The sequence below is a fragment of the Capra hircus genome, chromosome 21 (genome assembly GCF_001704415.2).
Source record: "Capra hircus breed San Clemente chromosome 21, ASM170441v1, whole genome shotgun sequence".
Classification (NCBI taxonomy): domain Eukaryota; kingdom Metazoa; phylum Chordata; class Mammalia; order Artiodactyla; family Bovidae; genus Capra; species Capra hircus.
Window position 1 is genome coordinate 58,763,733 of NC_030828.1, and position 27,333 is coordinate 58,791,065.

General features: G+C 50.0%; 2 protein-coding genes across 3 annotated transcripts; both read right to left on the reverse strand.

The window, feature by feature from the left end:
* Window positions 1,025-9,958, reverse strand: LOC102174291 (serpin A3-8). Of its 2 annotated transcripts, none has more exons than XM_018066377.1 (5): window positions 9,870-9,958; window positions 7,375-8,010; window positions 5,288-5,561; window positions 2,483-2,633; window positions 1,025-1,448 (listed from the first exon to the last, which is right to left on the reverse strand). In XM_018066377.1, the coding sequence occupies exons 1-5, from the start codon at window positions 9,931-9,933 to the stop codon at window positions 1,254-1,256; spliced, it is 1,320 nt and encodes a 439-aa protein (XP_017921866.1). In that variant the 5' UTR covers window positions 9,934-9,958; the 3' UTR covers window positions 1,025-1,253. The 2 variants fall into 2 exon arrangements, with proteins under 2 accessions (XP_017921866.1, XP_005701517.2); XM_005701460.3 differs by having other exon boundaries at window positions 9,866-9,935.
* Window positions 18,879-27,333, reverse strand: LOC102175387 (serpin A3-5-like). The gene is made up of 5 exons (XM_018066378.1): window positions 27,227-27,333; window positions 24,731-25,363; window positions 22,627-22,897; window positions 20,874-21,024; window positions 18,879-19,837 (listed from the first exon to the last, which is right to left on the reverse strand). The coding sequence occupies exons 2-5, from the start codon at window positions 25,359-25,361 to the stop codon at window positions 19,643-19,645; spliced, it is 1,248 nt and encodes a 415-aa protein (XP_017921867.1). The 5' UTR covers window positions 25,362-25,363; window positions 27,227-27,333; the 3' UTR covers window positions 18,879-19,642.

Genomic DNA, 27,333 nt, shown 5'->3' on the forward strand with positions numbered 1-27,333 from the left:
GAGATCCCTTCCTCCAGGAGCCCACCCTGACTTCCCCAGAGTTTGGTCCTCCCCTCTCAGCCTCCTTGTTTATCACCTATATTCCCTGTTATATCCTAAGTCCCACGAGGACCATAGCTGAAAATCCTTATGAGCAAAATGGCTTTGTGGTTTAGTGTTCCTCTGACATCCATCTGGTTAGGATAACATCCTGCCTGCCATAATCTCTAGCAGTATGGCCTTTTTAGGGAATTACAGAGCCTCTATTTCTTCATTGGTAAAATAGGATGAGGAACAGCAAGTATCTCGTGTGATCAGCTCAAGAACTAAATGGGTTATTTCAGGTAGCAGTCTGAGCAGGCTGCCTGGCAGAGAGACCTCAACCCTTCATTTGTGGACGATGTCATTATTGCCCAGGGATGTTCTCCCTGGAGGCGACAGAATCCCCGATCACAGCAAGGGGAGGCAGGGCTGGGTGTTGCTCCTGCTGCAGGTATGTGCTCACTGCTCTTTCACTCCCAGGACACCTCTTCTGCCTGCTGATGGGGATCCACTGTCAGGGGAGGAGGTGGAACTGGTCAGGAGGTGACGGAGCTCAGCTGAAAACCTGGAAGTAGCTGGTCTCCCAGGTTGGGGTGCTGGGTGGCAGAGGGGTGATCCTGAGGGAAGGAAGGCCCAGCTCAGCTGCAGGAGGGAAGGGTCCAGGGGCTGTGCCGGAAGAGGTCAGCGTTGGAGCCCTCTGCAAGTGAGCATGAGGGGACATCTCAAGTCTTGGGGAGGGAGGCGTGAACTTGGACCTGGAATCAGAGCCCCTGGAAGTGGGCTTTGGGCAGCCGGGCCTCTTCCAGTCCTGGGCCTGCGGTCCAGTGGGCTTGGTCACAGGCACAAGACTGGCTCCTGGGCTGGCTGGTGAGGCTGAAGCAGAGGGCCTCGGAAGTAGGGTGGGCCTAGTGTGTGTAGGATGTCAGAGGGGCTTGTCCCTGGGGCCCAGGCAGCAGCAGAGCCTGGAGTCAGGCAGATCAGAGGGGAGACACACAGGAAAGAGTCCAGTCCCAGGAAGGTGCTTTATTGCTGGTGTAGGGCTCAGCGCCTCCTCCTGAGCAGGGCAGACTCCATGTGCACAGGGGCCCCCAGCATCACCACTGTCACCTTCCCGAGGGTGAGCGGGTGGAGTTGGATAGGGGGCTGCTCCTCAGTGCACAGAGGTCAGGCCGCTCTGAGGGACCAGGGTGCCCAGCTTCTTCTTCAGTGGACCCGCCATTCGGAGGGGAGCTCTAGGCTTGACTGGGGTTGGTGACTTTCCCCAAAAAGATGATGCTCTGGGTGTCTTTGAGAACTATAGCAATCAGGAAGGGCCTGTTGAAGCTCAAGGGGATCTTGTTTATGGACGTGATTCCCACCTTGATTCCTGTGACAGCAGCTCCTTCCGTGCCCTCCTCGCCCACGTCAAGCACGGCCTTGTGGACCACCTGTGGGGACGCCGGAACATTACCCACTGGAGACGGGGGAGGCAGGGTGTGAGCAGGGGCCTGAGCGCCTCTGGGGACCGACATTCATCCACCTGCTCCTGGTCTGTCACTGCGCTGTCAACCTGCTCAGTTTGTCTGTCCTCCCATCAGACTGTCAGCTGGTTTGCCATCGTGATGCACAGGTGTGCAAAGTGAGGTTGTCAGTGATGGGTCGAGGGTTAGAGAGGCACAGAGCCGGGACTCCCTGGTTCTGGAACCCTCTCTGAGTCCAGAGACTGTGCTGCCCCCGAATTCCCCCTAGTGTAGGGGCAGGGGGCACATCAAGGCTTTTTTTTTTTTTTTTTTTGCAGGGAACTGGCACAGTCCTTCAGGTCCAAGCAGCAGATTTGGGTGGGAACAGCTCTCCTCCTCTCCTGTCCTGGCTGACATGTCCCTGAGGCCTTGGCTACTTTGCCTAGGACGTGATCCCCCATCCCTGAACCCCTCTGGCTTCTTAGCACCGTGTCTCCTTTGCCAGATCCTCTGGCAGGTGGGGTGCAGGGGAGACTGCAGGGCTGTCCAGCACCCGCCCCCCTCATTCACTCTGATTCCTCTGCTTCTCAGATCGCAGTACCAGGACCCCCGGTGTCCTTCTTTCCTGCTGTTAGTGTATATTCATCACGATGGCCCTGAGCCACCATTAGTACCTATTACTTCTTAACTTCTTAATCACCTCCTTTTACAGATGAAGAAAACTGACGGCTATAGGATTTGCCTCTATAGGAGTAGAGAGTAGAGCTTGGCATGGAGTCCACCACTGATGTGACCCAGGTCTTTCCTAGTGATGGAATCCGGGTCACATATTTCAGGGAATATGGGGACTAGCCCCAGTATGATGATAACCCAGCTCTCCTAGGCTTGGGGAGTCCTGGGAAGGGCTACTGAATTATAGGAAATTCAAGGAATTTCTAAATTCAAAATTAGCCAAGTATCTGCCTGTCCGCCCCCATTCAAGCTCCTAGAAGAAGGAAGAATCGTCCAAAATTTGGACTCACCTGGGAAACCTCTAGCTTGTGGTCATCTGTGATTCCTGACAGGTCCGCCTCCTGGGTGAAGACTTTCTTAATTTCCAGCTGGGAAAGTATGTCTTTCAGCTTATAGTCACTGGAGATGGAAAACCTTGGTAGGTTGAGTTCATGTATCCGTCTAGGAAACACAAAAAATGAACTCATGATTGACTCAGCTTGATCTTCCGTGGTTTACTCTCCACCACCACCTTACCCCTGGGGGGAAAAGTACTCCTTTCCTCAAGTTTCTAGACCCATCTGGCTAACTCTTTCTGATTCATTAATTATCCTTTCCTTTCTGCAGGAGTCTAATCTAGGGACACTGCACAGAGGTTGGGACCTGGCCCTGTTCCTCCCCTGCAAGATTGCAGGGCACAGGAAACACCCTCCTCCAGCATGGATTCTACAACTGCTGGGAGACTGTGTTGCTCCACAGGCACCGGGAAGGCTTCCTGCAGGAGGTGGCATGGAGCCTGAGTCCCAGGGGAGGGGATGGATCTGACTGGGTGAAGAGGAGCTTACGAGGAGGCGGATACACTTGCAGGAATGTGGGAAGCCAGAGGGGCTGTTCCGCAGCACAAGGGCGGCCTGAGTGTGGGCGGCAGGGAAGGATGGAGCTGAAAGGGGCTTGGAGGGGACCTGGGGGGCTGGGGGCTGCAATCAAGGGACTTGGGGCCTGAATCATCCTATTCAGAGTCTCTGTCTTGCCTTCCTGGTGAGTTCCTTGGGGGTAGAGCTGCTGCTTCTGAGCAGAGCCACCAGCAGACTTTTGGAGCAAGAGATGCTGTCTCCCACCCCGAGGCCTCCCTCCCTCTCTCTCTGTCTGTGTTACCCTTAAGACTCTTGTCAGGGTGTCTGGTCTTACAAATGCCAAATATGAGGAGGCTGTGACTCCCCTTAAGCTCTGGGTCCGTTTGGAGCACAGAGGTAACGATTCTCCTCATTGTCATTTCTCATTTAGCCATTCATCCTTTATCCATTTACTCAATAAGATATTACTGAACATCCTCCATGGGCCAGGAGTGTGTAGATCGATGTCCCCTCAGGGCTTGTAAATCAAGGTGTGTGGTGAATATTCTCTCCATCTGCCTCTCTTCCCTGCACCCCTGCCCTGTGGTAGCTCTTGGGGTTGGAGGAGGAAGGGCTGGGAAGGGATCACAGGCAGGGCGAGGGGCTCCCCAGTCCTGGGTCTCTTGGGATCTATAGGGAGGAGGGGCTTGGAGTCAGGAGCCCCAGGGTGTCAGATCCCCTGGAGAAGAGTCGGGAAGGGGCTGCAGCCTCTATATCACTTGTGGGAAGATCTCCGTCCCCTGTGGCTTATAAAGTGCCTCCCACATCTATCCCCCATGGGTCGGCAGATCCCACACTCAGAACAGAGGGTCAAGGACACCTCTCCCCTCGCAGCAGGGAGCTGAGCCCCAGAGAAGCCCAGGGAGTGGTGGGGGGAGTGTGAGCCTGGGAGTGGGACTCTGGGTCTGGGGCACCCCCGCCCCCCTCATGCTGCCCACACCCCCTCCCTATCTGCCCCTGCAGACCCTGGCCCAGCACTGCCTCTCCCTCTTGTCCCCCTGAGATCGGTCTCCTGAATCCCACCTCCTGGCCTGTGTGGCTACCCTCCATTTACCCAGAGCCAGGCCCCTCCCCACGCTTCCTGCTCCTCCTGGTCCAGCCCCCAGCGGCTCCCTTGGGTGACCCCACTGGGCTCCTGGCTGGCCTCCCTGCCTCCATGCTTGTCCTGTGCAGGCAGTTCTTCACTAGGCAGCCTGGGCAATGCTTTTAAAACATTACTCGGATCATTCACCCTTTGGGCCAAAACCTTGTGATGAGTTTCCATTTCCCTTAGATGGGGGGAATCAAGGGGTCTGCAAGGTCCCATGTAATCTGTTTTCCCCATGGTTTCCCTGACCTTGCCCAACTTCCCCTCTCACTCCCTCTGCTCTGCTGCTCTGGCCTCACTAATGCTCAACCACACCAGACTGGCTCCTGCCTCAGAGGCTTTGCACTGGCTGTTCCTCGGCCAGGAATGCTTTTCCCAACACAACCGCATGGCTCACTCCCTCACCTCAAACATCACCCAAGGACACTCTGTTTGCAATCACAAACTACCTTTGGGAATAATTATCTTTTTCCTTTATTATCCCTCACCTCTGCATTTCTCATCTCTCAAAGTAACAAACAGTTCCGTTATTTTATTTGTTTCTTGTCTATCTCCTGCAATTACGAAGTAAATGCTGTGAAGGTGGGGGATTTAGGGGCTTATTTGCCTACCTACCATCAGGGTTTAAATTATTGTTATTATTATGAGAATAGTCCCTGGGGCGTAGCATGTCCTCAATTAACCTGTTCAGCCAGTCTTGAGTGGATGAATGAATAAATGAGTGATTATGATGGAAAGACTGTGCCAAGCTGGTCCTCAGCCTCTGTCTCACTTGAGCCCTCAACTGCCTACAGTTCCATCTTCCTCCCTCCACCTACAAAGGGTGGCGCCATGGAGAGAATGTGCATGAGTGTTGGGGGTTGTGTTGAGGGTCCTCATGACTCAGCACATGTTAGAGGCAGAGGAAACCTCAGCCACTGTCCCCTTTGAGGTCATCATATAGTAGAAAGAGAAATTCAAGCCCAGAGCCACACAGGCAGCAAAGAACAAGGTCATCGCGGGATGGGCTCTCCCAGCTGTTCCCACACCCCCTGGACATTCCTGAGGCCTTGTTGCTGGGGGTCAGGAGTCCAGGAAGAGGGGGAAGGACTGAGAAGGCAGGTGGGCCCACAGCCCTGGGTCCTGGGGACAGTTACCTGGGGTACAGTGATTCTCGCCACCTCGTCAGTGTCTCCGGGCTCAGCTTGGCTTCCAAGTCCTGCATTTTGCCCTCGTCGGGGAGGATGAAGAGGGCGCTGTCATTGCTGGTGTATATGAGCTCCACTAGCGTGCAGCCCAGCTCCTCGTCCCGGAAGTAAGGGGTCACCAGGCCCCCAATGCTCATCATGGGCACCTCCACCGTCTCACTCTCGCTCACGTGGAACTGTGTCTTGTAAGTTTCTTTGGGATCAAAGGGCGTCCTCCACTGGGCTGGAGGCGGAGGGACAGGTGAGGAGTCTGTGAGTGCAAAGACTGTGCCCTCTCCCTGCCCCACCCCCTGGTCCCTGAGAGGGAAGACCCTCTCCACACCAGCAGCCCCCCATACCACGTGCCTCTAGGGATGGCCCTGCTAGGTGTGACCTGGGAAGGTAGGCAAGCACTGGGAATGCAAGTGAACACAGATCGGATTGAAAAGAGGAACACGAAGCAAAGCTGGTTGATTGACCTACATGAGCAATCAACAGGAATGTGGAGGGCATGGGAGAGATAGAGGTGAGGCTGGGCCTGGGGAGCTACGGGACCTCCTGGTCCTTCAAGGGGACAAGTGACCAGGGGTTAGTTGTTGGCTTTTCAGGGAGGACACACGTCCCCACAGCCTTGTGAGCCTGGCTGGAGCAGGAGCCACACAGGGACCTGGAGGGCAGGGCCGGGTCAACAGAGGAGAGGACTCGAGTCTCCACACAGGAGGATGGATCCTCACTGAGGCAGAGACCTCTAGGGGAGTTCAGGGCTCTGGGGCTTCAGGGAATGTGTATCCACCCCCGCCTCCTGCTTCCACCTCTGCTTCTGTCCTCCTGGTGAGAGGCAGGGGTGGGGGAAAGCAGGGCTGGCTGGGGTGCCCCTGGGAAGGAGATTTTGGAGGGAAAATGTCTCAGGATGGGATGGTAGGAGAAGAAAGCACAGTAGATACAGAGAACAATCCAGGGAAAATCAGCCCCGGATTCATATTTCAGAGCAATTCCGTTCTCGGCCTTCATTTGCAAATGAAAACAGTGGCCCCAGAGGGCCGTTCTGGGCTCTGCCAGGAACTCCTAGCTCAGGGCAATCTTGTGCTCACATTTGGTGGGTCTTAGACACCTGACCACTTCTAACTCAGTGATCCTCTCTGGGTCCCTATTGGCCCTTGTTGCTCATCTGCCTCTACTCCTCCCCTTGTGAATATCCAGGCGGAGGTTTGCCATGCTGACCTCCTGACACCGGATCCAGGCATCAGACCAGCTTGAAGCCGGAAGAGGATCCTGTCTAGGAGGCTCCCTTCTGCAGAGGCTGTTCCCGGATGGTGGCCTGACCTGTTCCACCCTAAGTTGATAGAAGAGCACAGATGAAGACCCTGGGGACACCCAGGCTCCTCAGAGTCTGTCTCACCATGAAGACCACCAGCCTCACCGGGAGCCTCCAGAAACCAAGTCCCCCGGCAGGTCAGAACCAGCCCATGGTGGGCACAGCTGAGGGTTTCCAAGGGCTCCAACACCACCTTATCAGGAAGGACACACATAAGAGTGATGGGACTGGGAAGACCCTTCCTCTAGCAGCCGGGTAAGATGAAGTCAAAACAAAGCTCTCCCTCTGCGTCAGACAAAGGGTTAGCAGCTTCCCTGCACTAATGTCCTGTAATGAGCATTGGAGTTTGGGAAATCCCAAAACACACAGAGCCTATGGTTGGGGCAGGGTCCTGATGCCCCAGCGTCCTAAACTGAGGACTCGTGTGCAGCCCCTAAGTCCTGTCTGACTCGGTGACCCAATGGACTCTAGCCCACCAGGATCCTCTCTTCATGGGATTTTCCAGGCAAGAATACTGGAGTGGGTTGCCAATTCCTCCTCCAGGGGATCTTCCCAATGTGGGAATCGATCTCATGTCTCCTGCACTATAAGGCAGGTTCTTTACCACTGAGCCACCAGGGAAGTCTACTCCTATATAGTATTTTGCCTAATGACACAGTTGGCTGACCCAGAACAGAAATTGCCTGAAGTCACACAAACAAAAAAAGTGCATTTCCTTCTGAATACCAATCCGGGCACCTACCTTTAAAGTAGATATAATTCACCAGAATCACCTTTGTGAGTGGGTCGAGGTCCATGAACAAGTCCACAATTTTCCCCTGAGTTTTATTCTTCACATAATCATTTATTAGACTCTTGGCAGCTTCAGGATCCTTGAAGTTGGTCGAGAAGGCCTCAGAGGTGTATAGCGCCAGGGCATCTTCCCTGAACTTGTCCAGCAGCTTCAGCTGCTCCTGCACAAACATGGCATTGCCCACGCTCAGTTGCAGCTCATTGCTGGGTCGATTGAGCATCTGCAGGAGGTGCTGGAGACCCCGGTGAATTTCTGTCTCGGGAGTCTCTGTGAGGTTGAACTTGAGACCTTCCAGGATCTCTGTCAGGGTGGAGCCATGGGCCCCCAGAGACAGGAAGGCCAAGGCCATGGAGATGCTCAGAGGGGAGAAGATGACATTCTTACTGGGGTTCTTCAAAGCCAACTGCTTGTAGAGGCTGAAGGCAAAGTCAGTGTTGCTGGAGGCTAATACATGGTCATCCACAGACGTCCCTTTGTGCTGTCCTTCTGGGGTCATATTCTCCGGGAGGCAGTGGACCCTGGAGCAGAGCCCAGCCAGCAGGAGCCCCAGAGCCAGGAGAGGGGACATTGTCTCTGCCCTCATGTCTGAAAAGCAAAGCTCCTTTCAGTCTCCACGTGTCAGATGATGTCCCAATCCCTGCCCTCTGTCCCCCGTCGTCTCTGTTCTCTTGGCCCTGCTTCTCTGGGACCTCCCAGGAGTAGGCACACTGCTGGGCTCACAACACACACGAGGTGGCTCTGGGCTCCCTCTCACCCTTTGATCAAGTGCTGTGACCGTTACCATTTTCCCCAGTGGAGAGACTGGGCACAGAGAGGGGAAGGGGTTTTCCAAGGTCACACAGCAAGCAGTGGAGGAATGGGGGTGAGGAGCCTGGGGTGCCTGGCTCCAGGGCGGGGAAGCTGGTGATGGGTGTGAGGTACCGTCCAGTGAGAAGGCATCCCTCTCCCAGGACAGACTCCCTCAGAGGGCCCAGGAAGCAGGGCTCCTTTCCCACCGTGCTCCCTCTCTTTCCCCCCAGGAAGGAGCCCTGCACTGATCAGAGGACACAGCACCTCTCCCCACCTCTGAGGACAAGGGTGTGACCTCAGGGAGGCTCTCCTATCGAGGTGCTGGTCACAGTGAGGGTTCAGAAGAGAGGCCGCCGCAGGCAGCGGGAGCTGTGCTGTAGCCTGGCTGCCCTGAGGAGGGCTGCTGTAAAGAACAAGGAGGGCAGAGCATTCTGCTCAGCCCCTGCCACGTGGACATGTGGAGGGTGTTTCCAACAAGAACCTGGAAAGGCCTCCTGGTGGGGAGAAGCAGATGAGCTCAGTCTCAGAGACCTGGTCGAGGATTTTGTTTGGACCACTTGTGAGTGCTGTGTGGTGACGAGCAGTAACTGCACCTCTCTGATCCTCAGTTCCCACCTCCGTCCAACACGTGGACCAGCTCAGGAGACATATAGGAGGACGCTGGGCTCCTAAGGGGGCTTCCAGACGTGTCACCCCCTCCACTGGCCACCCTCTCTAGGACTCTACAAGCCAGACTGTGATCCCTGGGGACAGAGGACTCAGAGCTACTGCCCAGAAGCCTCAGGAGAGACTGAGGTCAAACTGGTGACCTCAGCAAAGAGGGCTGTTTCCCTGCAGCCTCTGCCCCTCATCTCAGAAGAGAGAGAGCTGCTGGGGTGGGAGGGGGGAAGGCGAGAGAGACAAGAGGCAGAGATGGGAGGAGATTGGAGGGGAGAGGAGGACTGTAGGGTAGGAAGCTGAGCTGATTCTTGTCCAGAGACCAGGGGAAAGGCCTTCACACAAGCCTGGGGAGAGAGGCGATCGATTGCCTAAACTGTTAGTGTACTCAGGAGTGGTACAATGGTTTTTGCCAAATGAGCTAACCGTTTGCTTCCAAAACTATTCCTGGAGTATTCATTTGTTCTGATGGCCGGGCTGCCTCTGCTTCTGAGCAGTCTGTCCTTTCAGTGCTGGACAGACTCAGCTCCTGTCTGCTTGCTGGGGTCCCTGGAGGGACAGTGGAGCCCAGAAAACCCCCCGGTGACCCCGGAGCCTCTGTCCAGAGGGACCTGGTGCACTAATTCTGTCTCCAGAACCATATGGGAGCAGCGCCCTGTGCCAGGCAAGAAGACGCACCTCAGGGACCTCGGGGGAGCTCTGACCTGACACTGGATGCACAGCTGGATGGGGCACAGCTGGCTCGAATCACAACCCCAAAGACTCAAAGGCGGAAATTCTCCCAGAAGCCCTGGTGGCACATCCCTCCCTTTGCAGGATGAACACTGAGACTCAGAGAGAGGACTGGTCTTCAGAGGGCTCAGAACCCTCCCAGCATCAAACACACGTCCTCCCGCCTCCCTTGTGCCTCAGGCCCTACCGACCCCTGATCGAGGCCAGAACCACCCTGGGAAAGGGGTCCCTTGGCTCCCAGTGTGGGAGCATCATGGATTACCTGCCTGCGAGAGTGGGATGTGGGCAGTGGATCCACAGCCGCCGCCTGCTCAGATATTGTAGTTTCATCTCTTTGTTTGTCTATTTATCCTGCAAAGATCTCTTCTCTGGCTTGCGAAATATAGGAGGGAACAAGACCTCAGCCTGGAAATGGGCAGATGAACATTTCTGGTAACAGGATTCATTAGGTCTATGCAAATAATCTAGTTACCGAAATAGGTTTTTGGGTTTTTTTCCCTTAAAAAATAGCCAGTAAATAAACCCACAAAAAAATCTTTCCCATGTTAGAGTTCTCTTCTGTTTATGAAATACTCACTGAGGAAATTGTGACAACTCAGAAAACATCAAATGAATCATTGAAAACTACTCCAAATTATTGTTCTTTTTAAAGAGTTATTGACTCTTATTAGTGTTTTATTCCTGGTCTGATACCCTCTTTAAGGATCATGGAGAAACCCTGAAAATGTAGAGACAGGCTTGTAAAATATTTCCCAGAATGTTAGCGCCCAGGGAAATCCAAGTTAACATTGTGCTGTGTTTCTTTATTACTCACTTTTCTTTGAAGTGTGTGCATGTGTGTGAGTGTACACATTTGCATATGTGATAGGACATGATTTTAAAATGCAATACACTATTTGTTTACAACTTGATTTGTAAGTTGAAGCACTCCTGCTCCACTCCCACAGAAGGGGTGTGAGCCCGAGGTCCCCAAAGGGTGTCAGGGGCCTCCAGTCTCCAGCACCATCTGTTTGGGGGACCTGCCTTGACTTGGACATTGCCCTGCTCTCCTTCACTGTTGGTTCACCCTAGGAGCTAATTGTCCTCCCTTTTTGACCTTGAGGTCTCCTTAGCTGTCTCAATGAGATAATTTCAGGTATTTCCTGGGCTCATGGGAAAAATCTGTCCCTTCATCCATCATTGTCACATCCCTCCAGCTATGACAATCCCTAACAATCCCTGCCAGGCTTCTGGAGATTCCTGGGGTTCTACCAAGCACAGTCTGCAAACCGCTGACTTAGGGATGTTGAGCTTCCTCGATGGCTCAGCAGGAAAAGAATCTGCCAGTAATACAGGACACCCGGGTTCGACTCCTGGGTCAGGAAGGATCCCTGGAGCAGGAAATGGCAACCCGCTCCAGTATTCTTGCCTGAAAACACCCATGAACAAAGGAGCACAGCAGGCTACGGTCCAGAGAGGTTGCAAAGAGTTGGACACTACTGAGCATGATGACGGCTTTGAGGTGAGGGTATGGCTTTGGCATGAGGTAAGTGAGCTGACTGTGGCTTAGATCATGAACTCCTTATTACCAAATTCAGACTTAAATTGAAGAAAGTAGGGAAAACCGCTAGACCATTCAGGTATGACCTAAATCAAATCCCTTATGATTATACAGTGGAAGTGAGAAATAGATTTAAGGGCCTAGATCTGATAGATAGAGTGCCTGAGGAACTATGGAATGAGGTTTGTGACATTGTACAGGAGACAGGGATCAAGACCATCCCCATGGAAAAGAAATGCAAAAAAGCAAAATGGCTGTCTCGTGAGGCCTTACAAATAGCTGTGAAAAGAAAAGAAGCGAAAAGCAAAGGAGAAAAGGAAAGACATAAGCATCTGAATGCAGAATTCCAAAGAATAGCAAGAAGAGATAAGAAAGCCTTCTTCAGCAATCAATGCAAAAAAATAGAGGAAAAGAACAGAATGGGAAAGACTAGAGATCTCTTCAAGAAAATTAGAGATACCAAGGGAACATTTCATGCAAGGATAGGCTTGATAAAGGACAGAAATTGTATGGACCTAACAGAAGCAGAAGATATTAAGAAGAGGTGGCAAGAATACACAGAACTGTGCAAAAAAGATCTTCATGACCTAGATAATCACAATGGTGTGATCACTCATCTAGAGCCAGACATCTTGGAATGTGAAGTCAAGTGGGCCTTAGAAAACATCACTATGAAAAACGCTAGTGGAGGTGATGGCATTCCAGTTGAGCTATTTCAAATCCTGAAAGATGATGCTGTGAAATTGCTGCACTCAATATGCCAGCAAATTTGGAAAACTCAGTAGTGGCCTCAGGACTGGAAAAGGTCAGTTTTCATTCCAATCCCAAAGAAAGGCAATGCCGGAGAATGCTCAAACTACCACACAATTGCACTCATCTCACATGCTAGTAAAGTCATGCTCAAAATTCTCCAAGCCAGGCTTCAGCAATACGTGAACCATGAACTTCCTGATGTTCAAGCTTGTTTTAGAAAAGACAGAGGAACCAGAGATCAAATTGTCAACATCTGCTGGATCACGGAAAAAGCAAGAGAGTTCCAGAAAAACATCTATTTCTGCTTTATTGACTATGCCAAAGCCTTTGACTGTGTGGATCACAATCAACTGTGGAAAATTCTGAGAGAGATGGGAATACCAAGCCACCTGACCTGCCTCTTGAGAAATCTGTATGCAGGTCAGGAAGCAACAGTTAGAACTGGACATGGAACAACAGACTGGTTCCAAATAGGAAAAGGAGTACATCAAGGCTGTCTATTGTCACCCTGCTTATTTAACTTATATGCAGAGTACATCATGAGAAACGCTGGACTGGAAGAAACACAAGCTGGAATCAAGATTGCCAGGAGAAATATCAATAACCTCAGATATGCAGATGACACCACCCTTATGGCAGAAAGTGTAGAGGAACTCAAAAGCCTCTTGATGAAAGTGAAAGAGGAGAGTGAAAAAGTTGGCTTAAGGCTCAACATTCACAAAATGAAGATTATGGCATCTGGTCCCATCACTTCATGGGAAATAGATGGGGAAACAGTGGAAACAGTGTCAGACTTTATTTTTTCGGGCTCCAAAATCACTGCAGATGATGACTGCAGCCATGAAATTGAAAGACGCTTACTCCTTGGAAGAAAAGTTATGACCAACCTAGATAGCATATTCAAAAGCAGAGGCATTACTTTGCTGACAAAGGTCCATCTAGTCAAGGCTATGGTTTTTCCAGTGGTCATGTATGGATGTGAGAGTTGCACTGTGAAGAAGGCTGAGCGCTGAAGAATTGATGCTTTTGAAATGTGGTGTTGGAGAAGACTCTTGAGAGTCCCTTGGACTGCAAGGAGATCCAACCGTTCCATTCTGAAGGAGATCAACCCTGGGATTTCTTTGGAAGGAATGATGCTAAAGCTGAAACTCCAGTACTTTGGCCACCTCATGCGAAGAGTTGACTCATCGAAAAAGACTTTGATGCTGGGAGGGATTGTGGGCAGGAGGAGAAGGGGACGACAGAGAATGAGATGGCTGGATGGCATCACAGACTCGATGGACTTGAATCTGAGTGAACTCTGGGAGATGGTGATGGACAGGGAGGCCTGGCGTGCTGCGATTCATGGGGTCGCAAAGAGTCGGACACAGTTGAGCGACTGAACTGAACTGAAGCTTCAATCCTGAAAATACTGCTTACCAGCTGTGTGATCCCTGGATATTTATTGAATACCATGGACTTTAATCTCTTTATCTCTAAAATGCAGATAAGAAAGTTTCCCTGACTGGAAAGAGGTGGGGGAGGTGTCTCTATGAAGAGTTAGTCAAATAATACTAGGTTTAAGCTCTCAGTTCAGTTAGTTGTGTCTCTTTGCAACCCCATGGACTGCAGTATGCCAGGCTTCCCTGTCCATCACCAACTCCCAGAGCTTACTCAAACCCATGTGCCTTGAGCCCGTGATGCCATCCAGCCATCTCATCCTCTGTCATCCCCTTCTCCTCTCACCTTTAATCTTTCCCAGCATCAGGGTCTTTTCAAATGAGTCAGCTCTTTACATCAGGTGGACAAAGTATTGGAGTTTCAGCTTCAACATCAGTCCTTCCCATGAACATTCAGGACCGATCTCCTTTAGGATGGACTGGTTGGATCTCCTTGCAGTCCAAGGGACTCTCAAGAGTCTTCTCCAACACCACAGTTCAAAAGCATCAATTCTTTGGGGCTCAGCTTTCTTTATAGTCCAACTCTCATATCCATACATGACCACTGGAAAAACCATAGCCTTGACTAAACGGACTTTTGTTGGCAAAGTAATGTCTCTGCTTTCTAACATGCTGTCTAGATTGGTCATAACTTTTCCTTTCAGTCGTTTCAGTTCTTTTCCTTCCATGTCCTTTTAGTCTCCAGTAATTTCCAGAATTGACAGTATATTTTGAAGTTACAGAGAATCCCAAAGAAAATAGTAGCTAAAATAGGACTACAGCTTATTTCTCTCTTGTAAGTCCTGATATTTTAAGCAGTGGGTTGACACGTTGATTCCCATTTGTCAGGGACTCAGGCTGCTTGTATTCTTCATGTTTTCTGCCAGGTGCCAGAGGGCTCATTGCCACATCCACCTTCCATTTAATGGGAGTCAAGAGGGGAAGCTGGCTTGAAACTCAACATTCAAAAAACTAAGATCATAGCATCCAGTCTCATCACATCATGGCAAATAGAAGGAGAGACAGTGGAAGCAATGCCAGATACTATTTTCTTGGGCTCCAAATCACTGCGGACAGTGACTGGTGGTGGTTTATTCACTAAGTTGTGTCCGACTCTTGTGACCCCAATGATTGTAGCCTGCCAGGCTCTTCTGCCCATGGGGTTTTCCAGGGAAGAATACTGGAGTGGATTGCTATTTCTTTCTCCAGGGTGTCGACTAAAAAATGATGTACAACTTGAGAGCTGTGACTTAAGTTTTATTTGGAGGAAAATGAGGCCTGCAGCCCTGGAGGCAGCCTCTCAGACAGCTCTGAAAAGTCAATATATAAGGTTTTGGTGAGGGGGGAGTTCAGAACCATGAAGCACTCAATTTACAAAAGGTTTTTGTGAGTCATGAGGGTCTGATGTCAACTTGAAAGGAGTTAGTGCTTCTCTAGATATGAGGAGATGCAAGGATTGAGATCATAAAATCTCTTCCTAAAAACCTCCAACTATCTAAAGACCTGTCCCACCAGATTCCCTGAAGCACAGAGTGCCTCACTCCACCTTGAACTCCCTCAGGGGTTGTTGAAAGTCAACAGCTATAGGAGCATGGGGTTCAACCTCCATAGAGGCAGATGGCAAATGTCTTTGTTGTTCAGTTGTTGGCAATGATTTTGGTAAGTGCCAATTTGTAGTTGACAAGGGGATCTTCCCAACCCAGGAATCAAACCTGGGTCTCTTGCAATACCGGCAGATTCTTTTCCAACTGAGCTATGAGTGCACCCATCAAATTAAAAGATGCTTGCTCCTTGGAAGGAAAGCTGACAAAACTAGAAAGCATATTAAGAAGCAGAGACATCACTTTGTTCACAAAGCTCTGTATGGTCAAAGCTTGGTGTTTCCAGTAGTCATGTACACATGTGAGAATTGAACCATAAAGAAGGCTGAACTGTGAAGAATTGATGCTTTTGAATTGTGGTGCTAGAGAAGACTCTTGAGAGTTCCTTGGACAGCAAGGAGATCAAAACAGTCAGTGCTAAAGGAAATCAACCCTGAATGCTCATTGGAAGGACTGATGCTGAAATTCCAAATACTTGATGCAAAGAGCCAACTCACTGGAAAAGACCCTGATTCTGGGAAAGATTGAGGGCAGGAGGAGAAGTGAGCGGCAGAGGATGAGATAGTAGGATGGCATCACCAACTCAAGGCACATGAATTTGAGCAAATTGAAGGAAATAGAGCAGGACATAGGAGCCTGGCAAGCTGCAGCCCATGGGGTCGCAATGAGTTGGACATGACTTAAAGACTGAACAAAACAATTTTTAATGGTCTCATCTTATTAGGCTGGAAAACTAACTTTGTACCCAACACCCAATTTAGACCATAGAGAAAAGGAGAGACATACTAAACAAATAAATTAGACTATATATATATATATATATATATATATATATATATACACACACACATATATATACACACACACAGTAAAAATAGAAATTAAAAAAAGAAATTAATACAATTTTAGTCATAGTAGGAAACATAAGGAGAAGAAAAAGGAGTAAAAAGAAAGCAAAGCATCATAAATCTAAATGATAATATAGGGAATACTTGGGAGGAAATATTTTGCAAAGAGAACCAAAGCAATATTTCTCACCCAAGTATGTGATCTTGGCAGCTCCTGGCTGGGCCTGTATGACTGTCAACTGTTATGGAGGAGGACAAGTGCTGCCTGTGATTTCTGAGTTTAGAACAGCAGTGTGAGGAAGGCCGAGCCACATGGAAGTAACCCATGTACGTGTCCTGACCACAGTTCAGCTGAGATCTTTGCTCACAGCCAGCATCAACCACCAGGCATGTGAGTAAGGAAGTGTTCGATGGCTTCAATCAGCCATGGTCCGCAAGTAAGCACAGGAGACACCCAGAATGAAAACAGCCTTGCTGAGCCCAATCAGAATTGAATGCCAAAATTGTGAGAGACAATAACAAGAAATGATTGTTGATTTATAAGATCACATTTGTATAACCAGTAAAAACATTTTTTAATTGAAGGCAAAATATTCATTTTTTTGACAAACAAAATCTTAGACAATTCATTACCAGTAGACCTGCATTACAAAAAGTGTTAAAGTAAGTTAAGTTCTTGGGACAGAAAGTAAATAGGGAAATAAAAATTTGTACAGAGGAATAGAGTGCCAAAAATAGTAAAAAGTGTTTTTTTTTTTCTCTTATTGTGAAACTCTTTGATGGGAAATTAACTCTGTGTAGCAAATAAAAGTTGCAATGTATTATGAAATTTAGCACATGTAAATTATGGAAAACAATTGCACATGGGACAAAAGGATGAAAAAAGCAAGAATACTGAGGTAAGGTTTTATACTTTACTTGAAGTGATATAGTATTATCAGAAGATACATATTGATGAGTTAAAAACTTATTGTACATTCTCAATACACTGAAAAAATGCACAAAATAAAAAGTATAGGTTTTGATCCAACAGTTGAACAAAACAAAAACATGAAAACTCCTCAAATAATCCAAAAATATAGCAAGAGAAAAAGAAAGAAAAAACCAAAATACAGATGGATCAAATATAAAACAAATAGGAAGTTAGAAGATCTATGCCAGTCATATCAATAATACCTTTCTGTGACTAAAATTATAGTGATTTACTCACTCACTCATTCACTCATTTATTTACCAAATGTCCATTGAGTCCCCACTATGTGTAATCCTTGTGGTCCTGCTGAGAATTCAATGGTGTACAAATATCAGGATACCAGCTTTCAAGAAGCTTTAAATATTGTAATGGGCACAGATACTAAAGTGTCAATTAAAATACATTGTAATATATTTCTTTAAAAATAGAGTGGGTCAGGGTGGTGGTTCACACCATATATAAAACAAGTCAAAATGGATCAAAGACCTAGGTGTAAATGCTAAACAGATAACACTCTTAGAATACATCATAGAAGTAAAAAAATTCTTATGATCTTGGATTTGCAATAGATTCTTAGATCTGACACCCAAAAGCATGAGCAGTAACAACAAAAATAGGTAAATTGGACTTCATCAAGTTTAAAATATTTTGTGCATCACAAGTCAACTATCAAGAGAGTGAAAAGAAAACCTACGAAATGAGAGAAAATATTTGCAAATCATACATCTGATGAGGAAATTGTATCTAGAATATTTAAGGAATATTTACAGCTCAATAATAAAAGACAAAAAATCCAATAAAAAGTGGAAAAAGGACTTTAATAGACATTTTTTCAAAAAAGATACACAAGGGACTGCTAAGCACTGAACACATGCTCACCATCCTCAGAGAAATCAAAATTGCAGTAAGACATTAACTCAAATCTAAGAAGGCTGCATTAATAATAATAACAATAGAAAATCAACAGAACATGTTTCAAGAATATGGAGAAATTGGACCCCTTGTACATCGCTGGTGAAGAAGTAAAATGGTGCAGTTGCTCTGGAAATAGGTTTGGAGGTTCTTCAGAGGTAAATGTCGAATGACCTTGCATGCATGCTGCTAAGTTGCTTCACTGTGCCTGACTCTTTGCAACCCACCAATCTCCCTCTGTCCATGGGATTCTCCAGGCAAGAATACTGCAGTGCTCTCCTCCTCCAGGAGACCGTCCCAACCCAGGGATCAAACTCAGGTCTCCCACACTGCAGGCAGGTTATTTACCATCTGAACCACCAGATGAAAAAGGAATGAAATACTGAAACACAGGCAGTGTGGATGAATCTTGAAAGAATCATGCTAAGGGAAAGAAGCCAGTCACCGAAGGTCACATAATGTATCATTCCCTTTATATAAAATACTGAGATGTTAAATCCAGAGATACAAAAATTTCTATTAGTAGTTACCAGGTCCTGGGGAAAGGTTGTAATGGGCAATGAGAGCTTAATGGATATGGGGTTTCCTTTAGGGGTGATGAAAACAGTCAAAATTAAAAAGAAGTGATAGTTGTACAGCATTGTAAATGTGCTAATCACCACTGAATTTTATGTGTTAAAGTGGCTAATTTTGTTATATAAATTTCACTTCACTACGGAGAGAGAGTTTTTCCAGTAGTCATGTATGGATGTGAGAGTTGCACTGTGAAGAAGGCTGAGCGCTGAAGAATTGATGCTTTTGAACCGTGGTGTTGGAGAAGACTCTTGTGAGTCCCTTGGACTACAAGGAGATCCAACCAGTCCATTCTGAAGGAGGTCAACCCTGGGATTTCTTTGGAAGGAGTGATGCTGAAGCTGAAACTCCAGTACTTTGGCCACCTCATGCAAAGAGTTGACTCATTGGAAAAGACTTTGATGCTGGGAGGGATTGGGGGTGGGAGAAGAAGGGGATGACCAAGGATGGGATGGCTAGATGGCATCACTGACCCAATGGACACGAGTCTGAGTGAACTCTGGGAGTTGGTGATGGACAGGGAGGCCTGGCGTGCTGCGATTCATGGGGTCACAAAGAGTCGGGCACAACTGAGCGACTGAACTGAAATGAACTGAAATGAACGGAGAGAGAGACTTAAAGATAAAGTAATTAAATGTCATGCGTAGACATTGTGTCTACAATGCATCCTAGTTCAGAAAAAAAAAATTTAAGTTTAGGTACCACATAGGGGAGTAATAACTTGCTATTGAATAATATTAAAGAATTATGTTTAAGTGATATGCCATTTTAAGTATTTTTAAGAATTCTTATAGTTAAAATAACAGGATGTGTAAAATTTGCTACAAAACAAACCCAAAAGAGGAAAGGGAGGGAATAATTATATTGGCCCCATGTTGATAATGACTGAAGCTGCTGATATGCACGTGAGGTTATATCATCCTCTCTGTTTTTGTAATGTCTGAGTTTTTCCATGAAAACAAAAAAGTCCTTGAGGGAGAGACTGTGCTTTGTTACCCAATTCGTACTGCATCCTCAGCATGAAGTGAATGCTCCATAGTGAATGTTCTGCAAACATTCTATCTGCTGAGCGCATATTAACTTTTCTGTTCATGCTGCATTAAAGTGGAAAGTTCTATTAATTTATATTAGTAAATAGATTTATCATTTAAAATCACTCTAGCCATAATGAAGTAGCCATCATGACATTTGAAAGGTCATAAGCCAACTTCCCATGATGCGTGTAGCCTCACAGCAGGAGGTGACCCAGAGGACACAGACTCCCTGTGCACGTGGAGCCCCAGCATCGTCACTGTCACCTCCCCAGGGTTGAGCAGGTGGAGACAGGCAGGGTGGATCCTTGGTGCCCAGGGGCCAGGCTGCACCCAGGGACCTGGGCACCCTGCTCCTTAGGGAGGGCACCCACAGCTCAGAGCAGAGCTCTAGGCTTGAGTGGGGTTGGTGACTTTCCCCAAAAAGATGATGCTCTGGGTGTCTTTGAGAACTATGGCAATCAGGAAGGGCCTGTCAAAACGCACAGTGGTTCTCTGAAGGGCCAGTTTTCCTATGCTGATTCCTGTGGCAGCAGCTCCTTCCGTGCCCTCCTCATCCACATCCAGCGCAGCGCCATGGACTACCTGCGGGAACACCAGAGCAGTACCCACCGGAGATGGGGTGGGTGGACATGAGCGTCACCTAGCGCCTCTAAGGAGGCTGACATCCACCCCACTGCTGCTGGCCTGTCACTCTGCTGTCCTCCCAACAAACTGCCCACTGTTTGCATACTTGTGATACACAGACATGCAAACTGAAAGCCAAGAGTGTGAGTGATGTGCCCAACACCAGAGAGGCAAAGAACAGGGACTCCCTCTCCTAACCCAGAGACCGTGCTGCCTCCGAATTTCCCCTAGTATATGGGGAGGGGCCAGGTCAAGGCATTTTTCTTGCAGGCAACTTTCCACAGTGCCACCATGTCGAAGCAACAGATGGGTGAGCACTGCTTTCTGCTCCTCTCCTGCCCCAGCTGATGTGTCCCTGAGCCCTCAGCTCCCTTGCCTAGGATTGGCTTCCCACCCCTGGACCACGGAGCCCCATAGCGCCTGTGTCTCCTTTACCAGGTCCTATGGCAGGTGGGTGCAGGGGAGCCTGCAGGGCTGCTCAGCCCTCCCCACCCCACCACTCCCTCTGACACCCCTGCCTCTAGGATCACAGCACCAGGACACTGGGTGTTCTCTCATGCTCTCGGTGCATTTCACCACGGTTGCTTTACAGACTTTGTTAGAACCTATAACCTCTTACCTGCTCTGCTAGGCACCAAACAGGAACCAAGAACTATATGCTCCTTTTAAAGATGAAAAGTTGGGGGCTGCAGAAATGTGATCATTCCCCTCTACAGGCAGTGAAAGATGGAGCCTGATATGGGGCCCACTGCTGTTTCCACTCCGGGTCCTTCCCAATGACAGGCTTCTGTGTCACTTTATAACTCAGGGAAGGTGGGACCTGATGTCACCGTGATTGTAACCCAGCTCTCCTGGGCTTGGGGAGTCCCAGGGAGGAAGACTGAGTTGCAGGAAAAGCAATTATTTTACAAATTCCAGGGGACCTGCCATCTGTCTGGCTTCCACATTTCACACTCTGATAGGAGGATGAGCTGTCCACACTATAAAGACTCACCTGAGAGACTACCAGGTTCCTGGTCCCTGTGACTCCTGACAGGTCAGCAGCGTCAGTGAATATTTTCTTAATGCCCAGCTGGAAGAGGATGTCATTCAGTTCATAGTTGCTTTTGATGGAAAATTTTGGCAGGTAGAGTTCATGTATTCGACTAGAAAACAAGAAAAACACATTTGAACACCTGCTTGAAAAGATGTTTGCCTTTTCCCACCTCACAGCACTGTCTTCCAAGGATTCCTCTTAACCAACCCCCTTCTCCCTGGAATAAGGACTCTTGTTCTCAGTTTCTAGACCCCTTGGGCTAAATCCCCTTATTTTGTTACTTATCCATTGCAATCTGCAGGAGTCTAGCATGCCAGGCAGGCACCAGGGCAGGGGGAGGTTAAGGAGTCTGCAAGGCCCCAAGTGACTTGAGTCCACCCCCGGGGGGACCCTGACCTCGCCCAGCTTCCCCCCTCACTCCCTCTGCTCTCCTCTGGCCTCACTAATCCTCAACCACGCCAGGCTCGCTCCTGCCTCAGAGGCTTTGCCCTGGTGATTCCCTTGCCCAGAAATGCTTTTCCCAACACATCCAGAGGGTCCAGTCTCTCACTGCAACTTCACCTAAGGGCCGCCCTGTTTATGATCACAAACTACCTCTGGATACGATTTTCTTCACCCTTTTACTGTGCTCTACTCTCCCCACCTCCCCATTTGTCCCCTCTCAACCTAACAAAGAATTTATATTCATTTCCAGTCAGTCTTCCACAATTAGAGAGTGCCATGAGGACAGAGAATTTAGCGTTTTATTTGCTGACCTACCACAGGGTCTAAGTTAGTCTCTGAGGCATAGTATGTCCTCAGTTAACCTATTGAACCAGTGCTGACTGGGCGAATGAATAAATGAGTGACTACAATGGAAAGACAGTGCAAATATGGTCCTCAGAACCCATCACACCTGGGCCCTCACCTGATTCTATTCGATCCTTCTGAAGAGGAAAAATTAAAATTTTACATAACCTCCTGTCCGTTCTGCCTCTGTAACTCAGCTTGCTTCTTCCAAAGCCTGGATCACATAGGTCACGTAGTCTCAGAAACTGGGGAATTAGAATACTAGGAACTGGAGCTGATCTCACTCTCCCTTGTTCAGCTTTTTGCAATTGCCCAGCTCCTGCAAACCTGCTTAATCGTGCCTGTCCATGCAAAGGCCAGGCATCCTCCACCCCATCTTGACTGCTCTTCCCATGCGCATGAGATACCTTAGATTAAACCAGCATATTAACAGCTAGTGTTGTCCACTATTGTCTGCTGCAGTCTGTCTATAAAAACTCTGTCACCCCTTTGCTCAGGGCTCAGAGCTTAGAGTGTTAACTCCTCTGGGCCGAACGGCGTAATAAACCTGAGTTCTCCAACTCTCTGAGAGTGGTGCTTGGTTTCTTGCATACTGGTTTCTGCAACACTTCTACCTTCAAAAGGAGGAATCGTGGGAGAACCTGAGTGGTGGGCATCATGTTGAGTCCTCATGACTCAGCCCTTCTTAGTGTGAGGCGCGCCTTCAGCCCCCAACCTCTCAGATGTCATCATCTTACAGAAGGATTTAAGCACTGAGCCAGGCAGGCAGCAAAGGGCAAGGTCATCGCGGGATGGGCTCTCCCACCCTGCCCCTGCCCTGCACATTCCTGAGGCCCTGTTGCTGGGGGTCAGGAGTCCAGGAAGAGGGGGAAGAGCCAAGAAGGCAGCTGAACCCACAGCTCCAGGCCCTGGGGATAGTCACCTGGGCTGCAGGGAGTTTCGCCACCTCGTCAGCGTCTCCGGGATCAGCTTGGCTTCCAGGTCCTGCATTTTGCCCTCGTCAGGGAGGATGAAGAGGGCGCTGTCGTTGCTGGTGTACGTGAGCTCCACCAGCGTGCAGCCCAGCTCCTCGTCCCGGAAGTAAGGGGTTTTCAGGTCAAGGGTCATCATGGGCACCTGCACCGTCTCGTTCTTGCTCACATGGAACTCTGCCTGCTCAGTGTGTTTGGGGTCAAAGCGGGTCTTCCACTGGGCTGGAGGCGGGGGTCCAGGTGAAGAGTCTGTGAGTGTAAGGGCTGTGTTCCCTCCCTCCTCGGCCCTGGTCCCTGAGCAGGGAAGACCCTCCCCATGCCAGAGGCCCCCCATACCATGTGCCTCTATGATGGGCCTGCTCAGTGTGCACGGACACCTGGGCAGCTGGGTCAGCCTTTGGGGACGGGGGTGAACCCCGCAGGTCAGGATTGGGAAGCGGGATATGAAACAAAGCTGGTTAGTTGTGCTAAAGGAGAAGTCGACAGAAGTGTGGAGGGCAAGGGAGAGATGGGGATGAGGCTGGGCCTGGGGAGATACGGGACCGCCTGGTCCTTCAAGGGGACATGTTAGTGACCAGGCGTTAGTCATTGGCTTTGTAGGGAGGACACACGTCCCCACAGCCTTGTGAGCCCGGCTGGAGCAGGAGCCACACGGGGACCCGGAGGGCAGAGGAGGGGGCTTGGGTGTCCCCCAAGGAAGATGGAGACCTTAGTGCCGGGGGTGGGCTTCTTGGGGAGATTGGAGCCCTGGGGCTTCATGGAGGATATACCCACCCTGCTTCCTGCTTTGTTTCCACCCCTGCCTGTGTCCCCACGGTTGGAGACAGGAGGAGAGGGGAAGCTGGGCTGGTGGGTACCCCTGGGGAGGAGAGAGTCCTGGGACAGGTCAGGGTGGCAGGAGATTAGAGCACAGAGAAGTCCAGGAAGAAACATAGCAGATCTGGCCCGGATCATTACCAGGTCTCCAGGGAACTAGGAACCTGTGGCTTCATTTACAGAGGAAAATATAGATCCAGGAGGGCTACCCAGGGCTGTGCCAGGAGCTTCCAGTTCAGGGCGAACATGTCACCCAGCAGGTGCCCCTTAGGCACCCGACCACCCTCTTGCTCAATGATCATTCTTTGCGTCTTTATTCTGTGTCCTTTTGCACTGCTGGCTCCGCGTGTGAAATCTCTCTGCCTTCATTCTGCCCCTTATGATCTTCCAGGATGAGGTTTGCAGTGTTGGGTTTCTACCGGTGGGACTGGGCCCTGGACCAGCTAGAATCTGGAAAAGAGTCTGTCCCAGGCATTGTCCTTCCCTGAGGCTTCCCTCTGGGGTTGGCCTTGCCAATGCTACCCTCATAGCTATAACGGAGAACAGCTGAAGTTCCTTGAGTTGGCCAGGCTGCTCAGAGGCTGTCACAGCGTGAAGCCGGTCACCAGCTCCACCTCCACCCGCTGAGACCAAGTCCCCTTAGAGGGAGCCCAGGTCACACACAGCCCACAGTGTGCAGAGCAGTGGCCTTCTTTGTATGTGTTAAAATAAGCTGGGGTTCCCGGCCACTCCAGAGTGACCTTAGAGGAAAGCTCCTTTCTCCAGGCAGTCAGGCAAGTTTGAGAATAAAATGGCTCCCTGTGGCTCAGATGGTAAAGAATCTGCCTGCAATGCGTGAGACCTGGGTTCGATCCGTGGGTTGGGAAGATCCCCTGGAGAAGGGAATGGTGACCCACTACAGTATTGTGACCTAGAGAATTCCATGGTCAGAGGAGCCTGATAGGCCACAGCCCACGGGGTCACAGAGTCAGACACAACTGAGTGACTTTCGCTTCACTGTGGCTCAGACAAAGGGTTAATGGCTCCCCCGCCCTTGTGTGTTGCAATGACAGCTGTGATTTAGAAAACCCCCAAATAGACAAAGACTATGACAGGGACAGGGTCTTAGTGCCCAAGCTGTCCTCACTGATGACATCCTCTATAATGCCCAGCCACAGAACTGGCTGAGCTGAAATCGAAATAGCTCTGAAGACACAAAACTAGACATGTGTTTCCTTCTGAGACAAACAGGGCACCCACCTTTAAAGTAGATGTAGTTCACCAGGACCAACACCGTTTCTGGGGAAAGGACCTTGAACAGCTCCTCAATTTTCCCCTGGGTTTTATTCTTCACATAGTCATTTATTAGACTCCTGGCAGCTTCAGGATCCCCGAAGTTGGTCGGGAAGGCCTCGGAGGAGTACAGCACATGGGCATCTTCCCTGAACTTGTCCAGCAGCTTCAGCTGGTCCTGCACGAACATGGCGTTGCCCACGCTCAGCTGCAGCTGGTTGTTGGGTCGATTGAGCGTCTGCAGGAGGTGCTGGAAGCCCTGGTGGATCTCTGTCTCCTGGATCTCCGTGAGGTTGAACTTGAGACCTTCCAGGATCTCTGTCAGGGTGGAGCCACGGGCCCCCAGGGACAGGAAGCCCAAGGCTATGGAGACACTCAGCGGGGAGAAGATGACATTATTATTGGGGTTCTTCAAAGCCAACTGCTTGTAGAGGCTGAAGGCAAAGTCAGTGTTGCTGGAGGCTAATGTGTGGTCATCCACATGTGCCCTTCTGTCTTGGTCCTTCACCACCACATTCTCTGGGAGGCAGTGGACACTGCAGAGCCCAGCCAGCAGAAGCCCCAGAGCCAGGAGGGGGGACATTCTCTCTGCTCTCATGTCTGAAAAGCAAAGCTCCTTTCAGTCTCCACGTGTCAGATGACGTCCCAGCCCCTGCCACTGTCCCCCCTGGTCTCTGTTCTCTCAGCCCTGCTGCCCTGGGACCTCCCAGGGGTAGGCACCCTCCTGGGCTCCCAACACACACGAGGAGGCTCTGGGCTCCCTTTCACCCTTTGATCAAGTGCTACGGTTGTTACCATTTTCCCCAGTGGAGAGACTGGGCAGAGAGGGGAAGGGGCTTTTCCAAGGTCACACAGCAAACGTACAGGAGTGAGGATGAGGAGCCTGGGGTGCCTGGCTCCAGGGCAGGGAAGCTGGTGATGGGTGTGAGGTACCGTCCAGTGAGAAGGCATCCCTCTCCCAGGACAGACTCCCTCAGAGGGCCCAGGAAGCAGGGCTCCATTCCCACCGTGGCCCCTCTCTGTCTCCCCAGGAAGGAGCCCTGCACTGATCAGAGGACACAGCACCTCTCCCCACCTCTGAGGATAAGGGTGTGACCTCAGGGAGGCTCTCCTATCGAGGTGCCTGGTTACAGTGAGGGTTCAGGAGAGAGGCTGCCACAGGCAGTGGGAGCCGTGCTGGAGCCTGGCTGCCCTGAGGAGGGCTGCTGTAAAGAACAAGGAGGGCAGAGCGTTCTGCTCAGCCCCTGCTATGTGGACAGGTGGAGAGTATTTCCATCAAGAACCTGGAAAGGCCTCCTGGTGGGGAGAAGCAGGTGAGCTCAGTCTCAGAGACCTGGTCGAGGATTTCATTTTGGCTTCTTGTGAGTGCTGTGTGGTGACGAGTAGTAACTGCACCTGTCTGATCCTCAGTTCCCACCTCCATCTAACATGTGGACCATCTCAGGTGACATACCGGAAGAAGGTGCTGGGCTCCTAAGGGGGCTTCCAGACATGTCACCCCCTCCACTGGCCACCCTCTCTAGGACTCTACAAGCCAGACTGTGATCCCTGGGGTCAGAGGACAGAGCTACTGCCCAGAAGCCTCAGGAGAGACTGAGGTCAAACTGTGACCTCAGCAAAGAGGGCTATTTCCCTGCAGCCTCTGTCCCTCATCTCAGAAGAGAGAGGGCTACTGGGGTGGGAGGGGGGAAGGCAAGAGAGACAAGAGGCAGAGATGGGAGGAGACTGAGGGGAGAGGAGGAGGGCTGTAAGGCAGGAAGCTGAGCTGATTTTTGTCCAGAGACCAGAGGAAAGGCCTTCACACAAGCCTGGGGAGAGAGGCGATCAATTGCCTAAACTGTTAGTGTACTCAGGAGTGGTACAATGTTTTTTTTTTTTCCCAAACAAGTTAACCATTTTCTTCCAAAACTTATTCTGGAGGAATAGTGCTTTTTCATCTGTTCTGGTTGGAGGGTTGCCTCTGCTTCTGAGAAGCCTGTCTTTTCAATGCCGAATAGACACACCTGGCAGCTTGGCCGGGGGCCTGGAGGGACAGTGAAGTGCAGGAATCGCCCCTGGAGACCCCTCTGCCCAGAGAGACCTGGGGCACTAATTCCGTCCCCAGGGCTCTCTGAGGGCAGCGCCCTGTGCCAGGCAAGGAGACACACCTCAGGGCCCTCGGGGGACCTCTGACCTGATGCTGGATGCACAGCTGGATGGGGCACAGCTGGCTCGAATCTCAACCCCAAAGACTCAAAGGCAGAAATGCCCCCAGAAGCCCTGGTGGCACATCCCTCCCTTTGTAGGATGAGAACAGAGACCCAGAGAGAGGACTGGTCTTCAGAGGACTCAGAACCCTCCCAGCATCAGACACACGTCCTCCCGCCTCCCTCCTGCCTCAGGTTCTACCAACCCCTCACTGAGGCCAGAACCACTGTGGGAAAGGGGTCCCTTGGCTCCCTGTGTGGGAGCATCACGGATTACCTGCCTGGAAGAGCGGGATGTGGGGAATGGATCCAAAGTCACCGTCTGCTTGGACGCAGGTGTTTCATGACTGCGTTTGTCTATTTATCCTGCAAAACCTCTTCTCT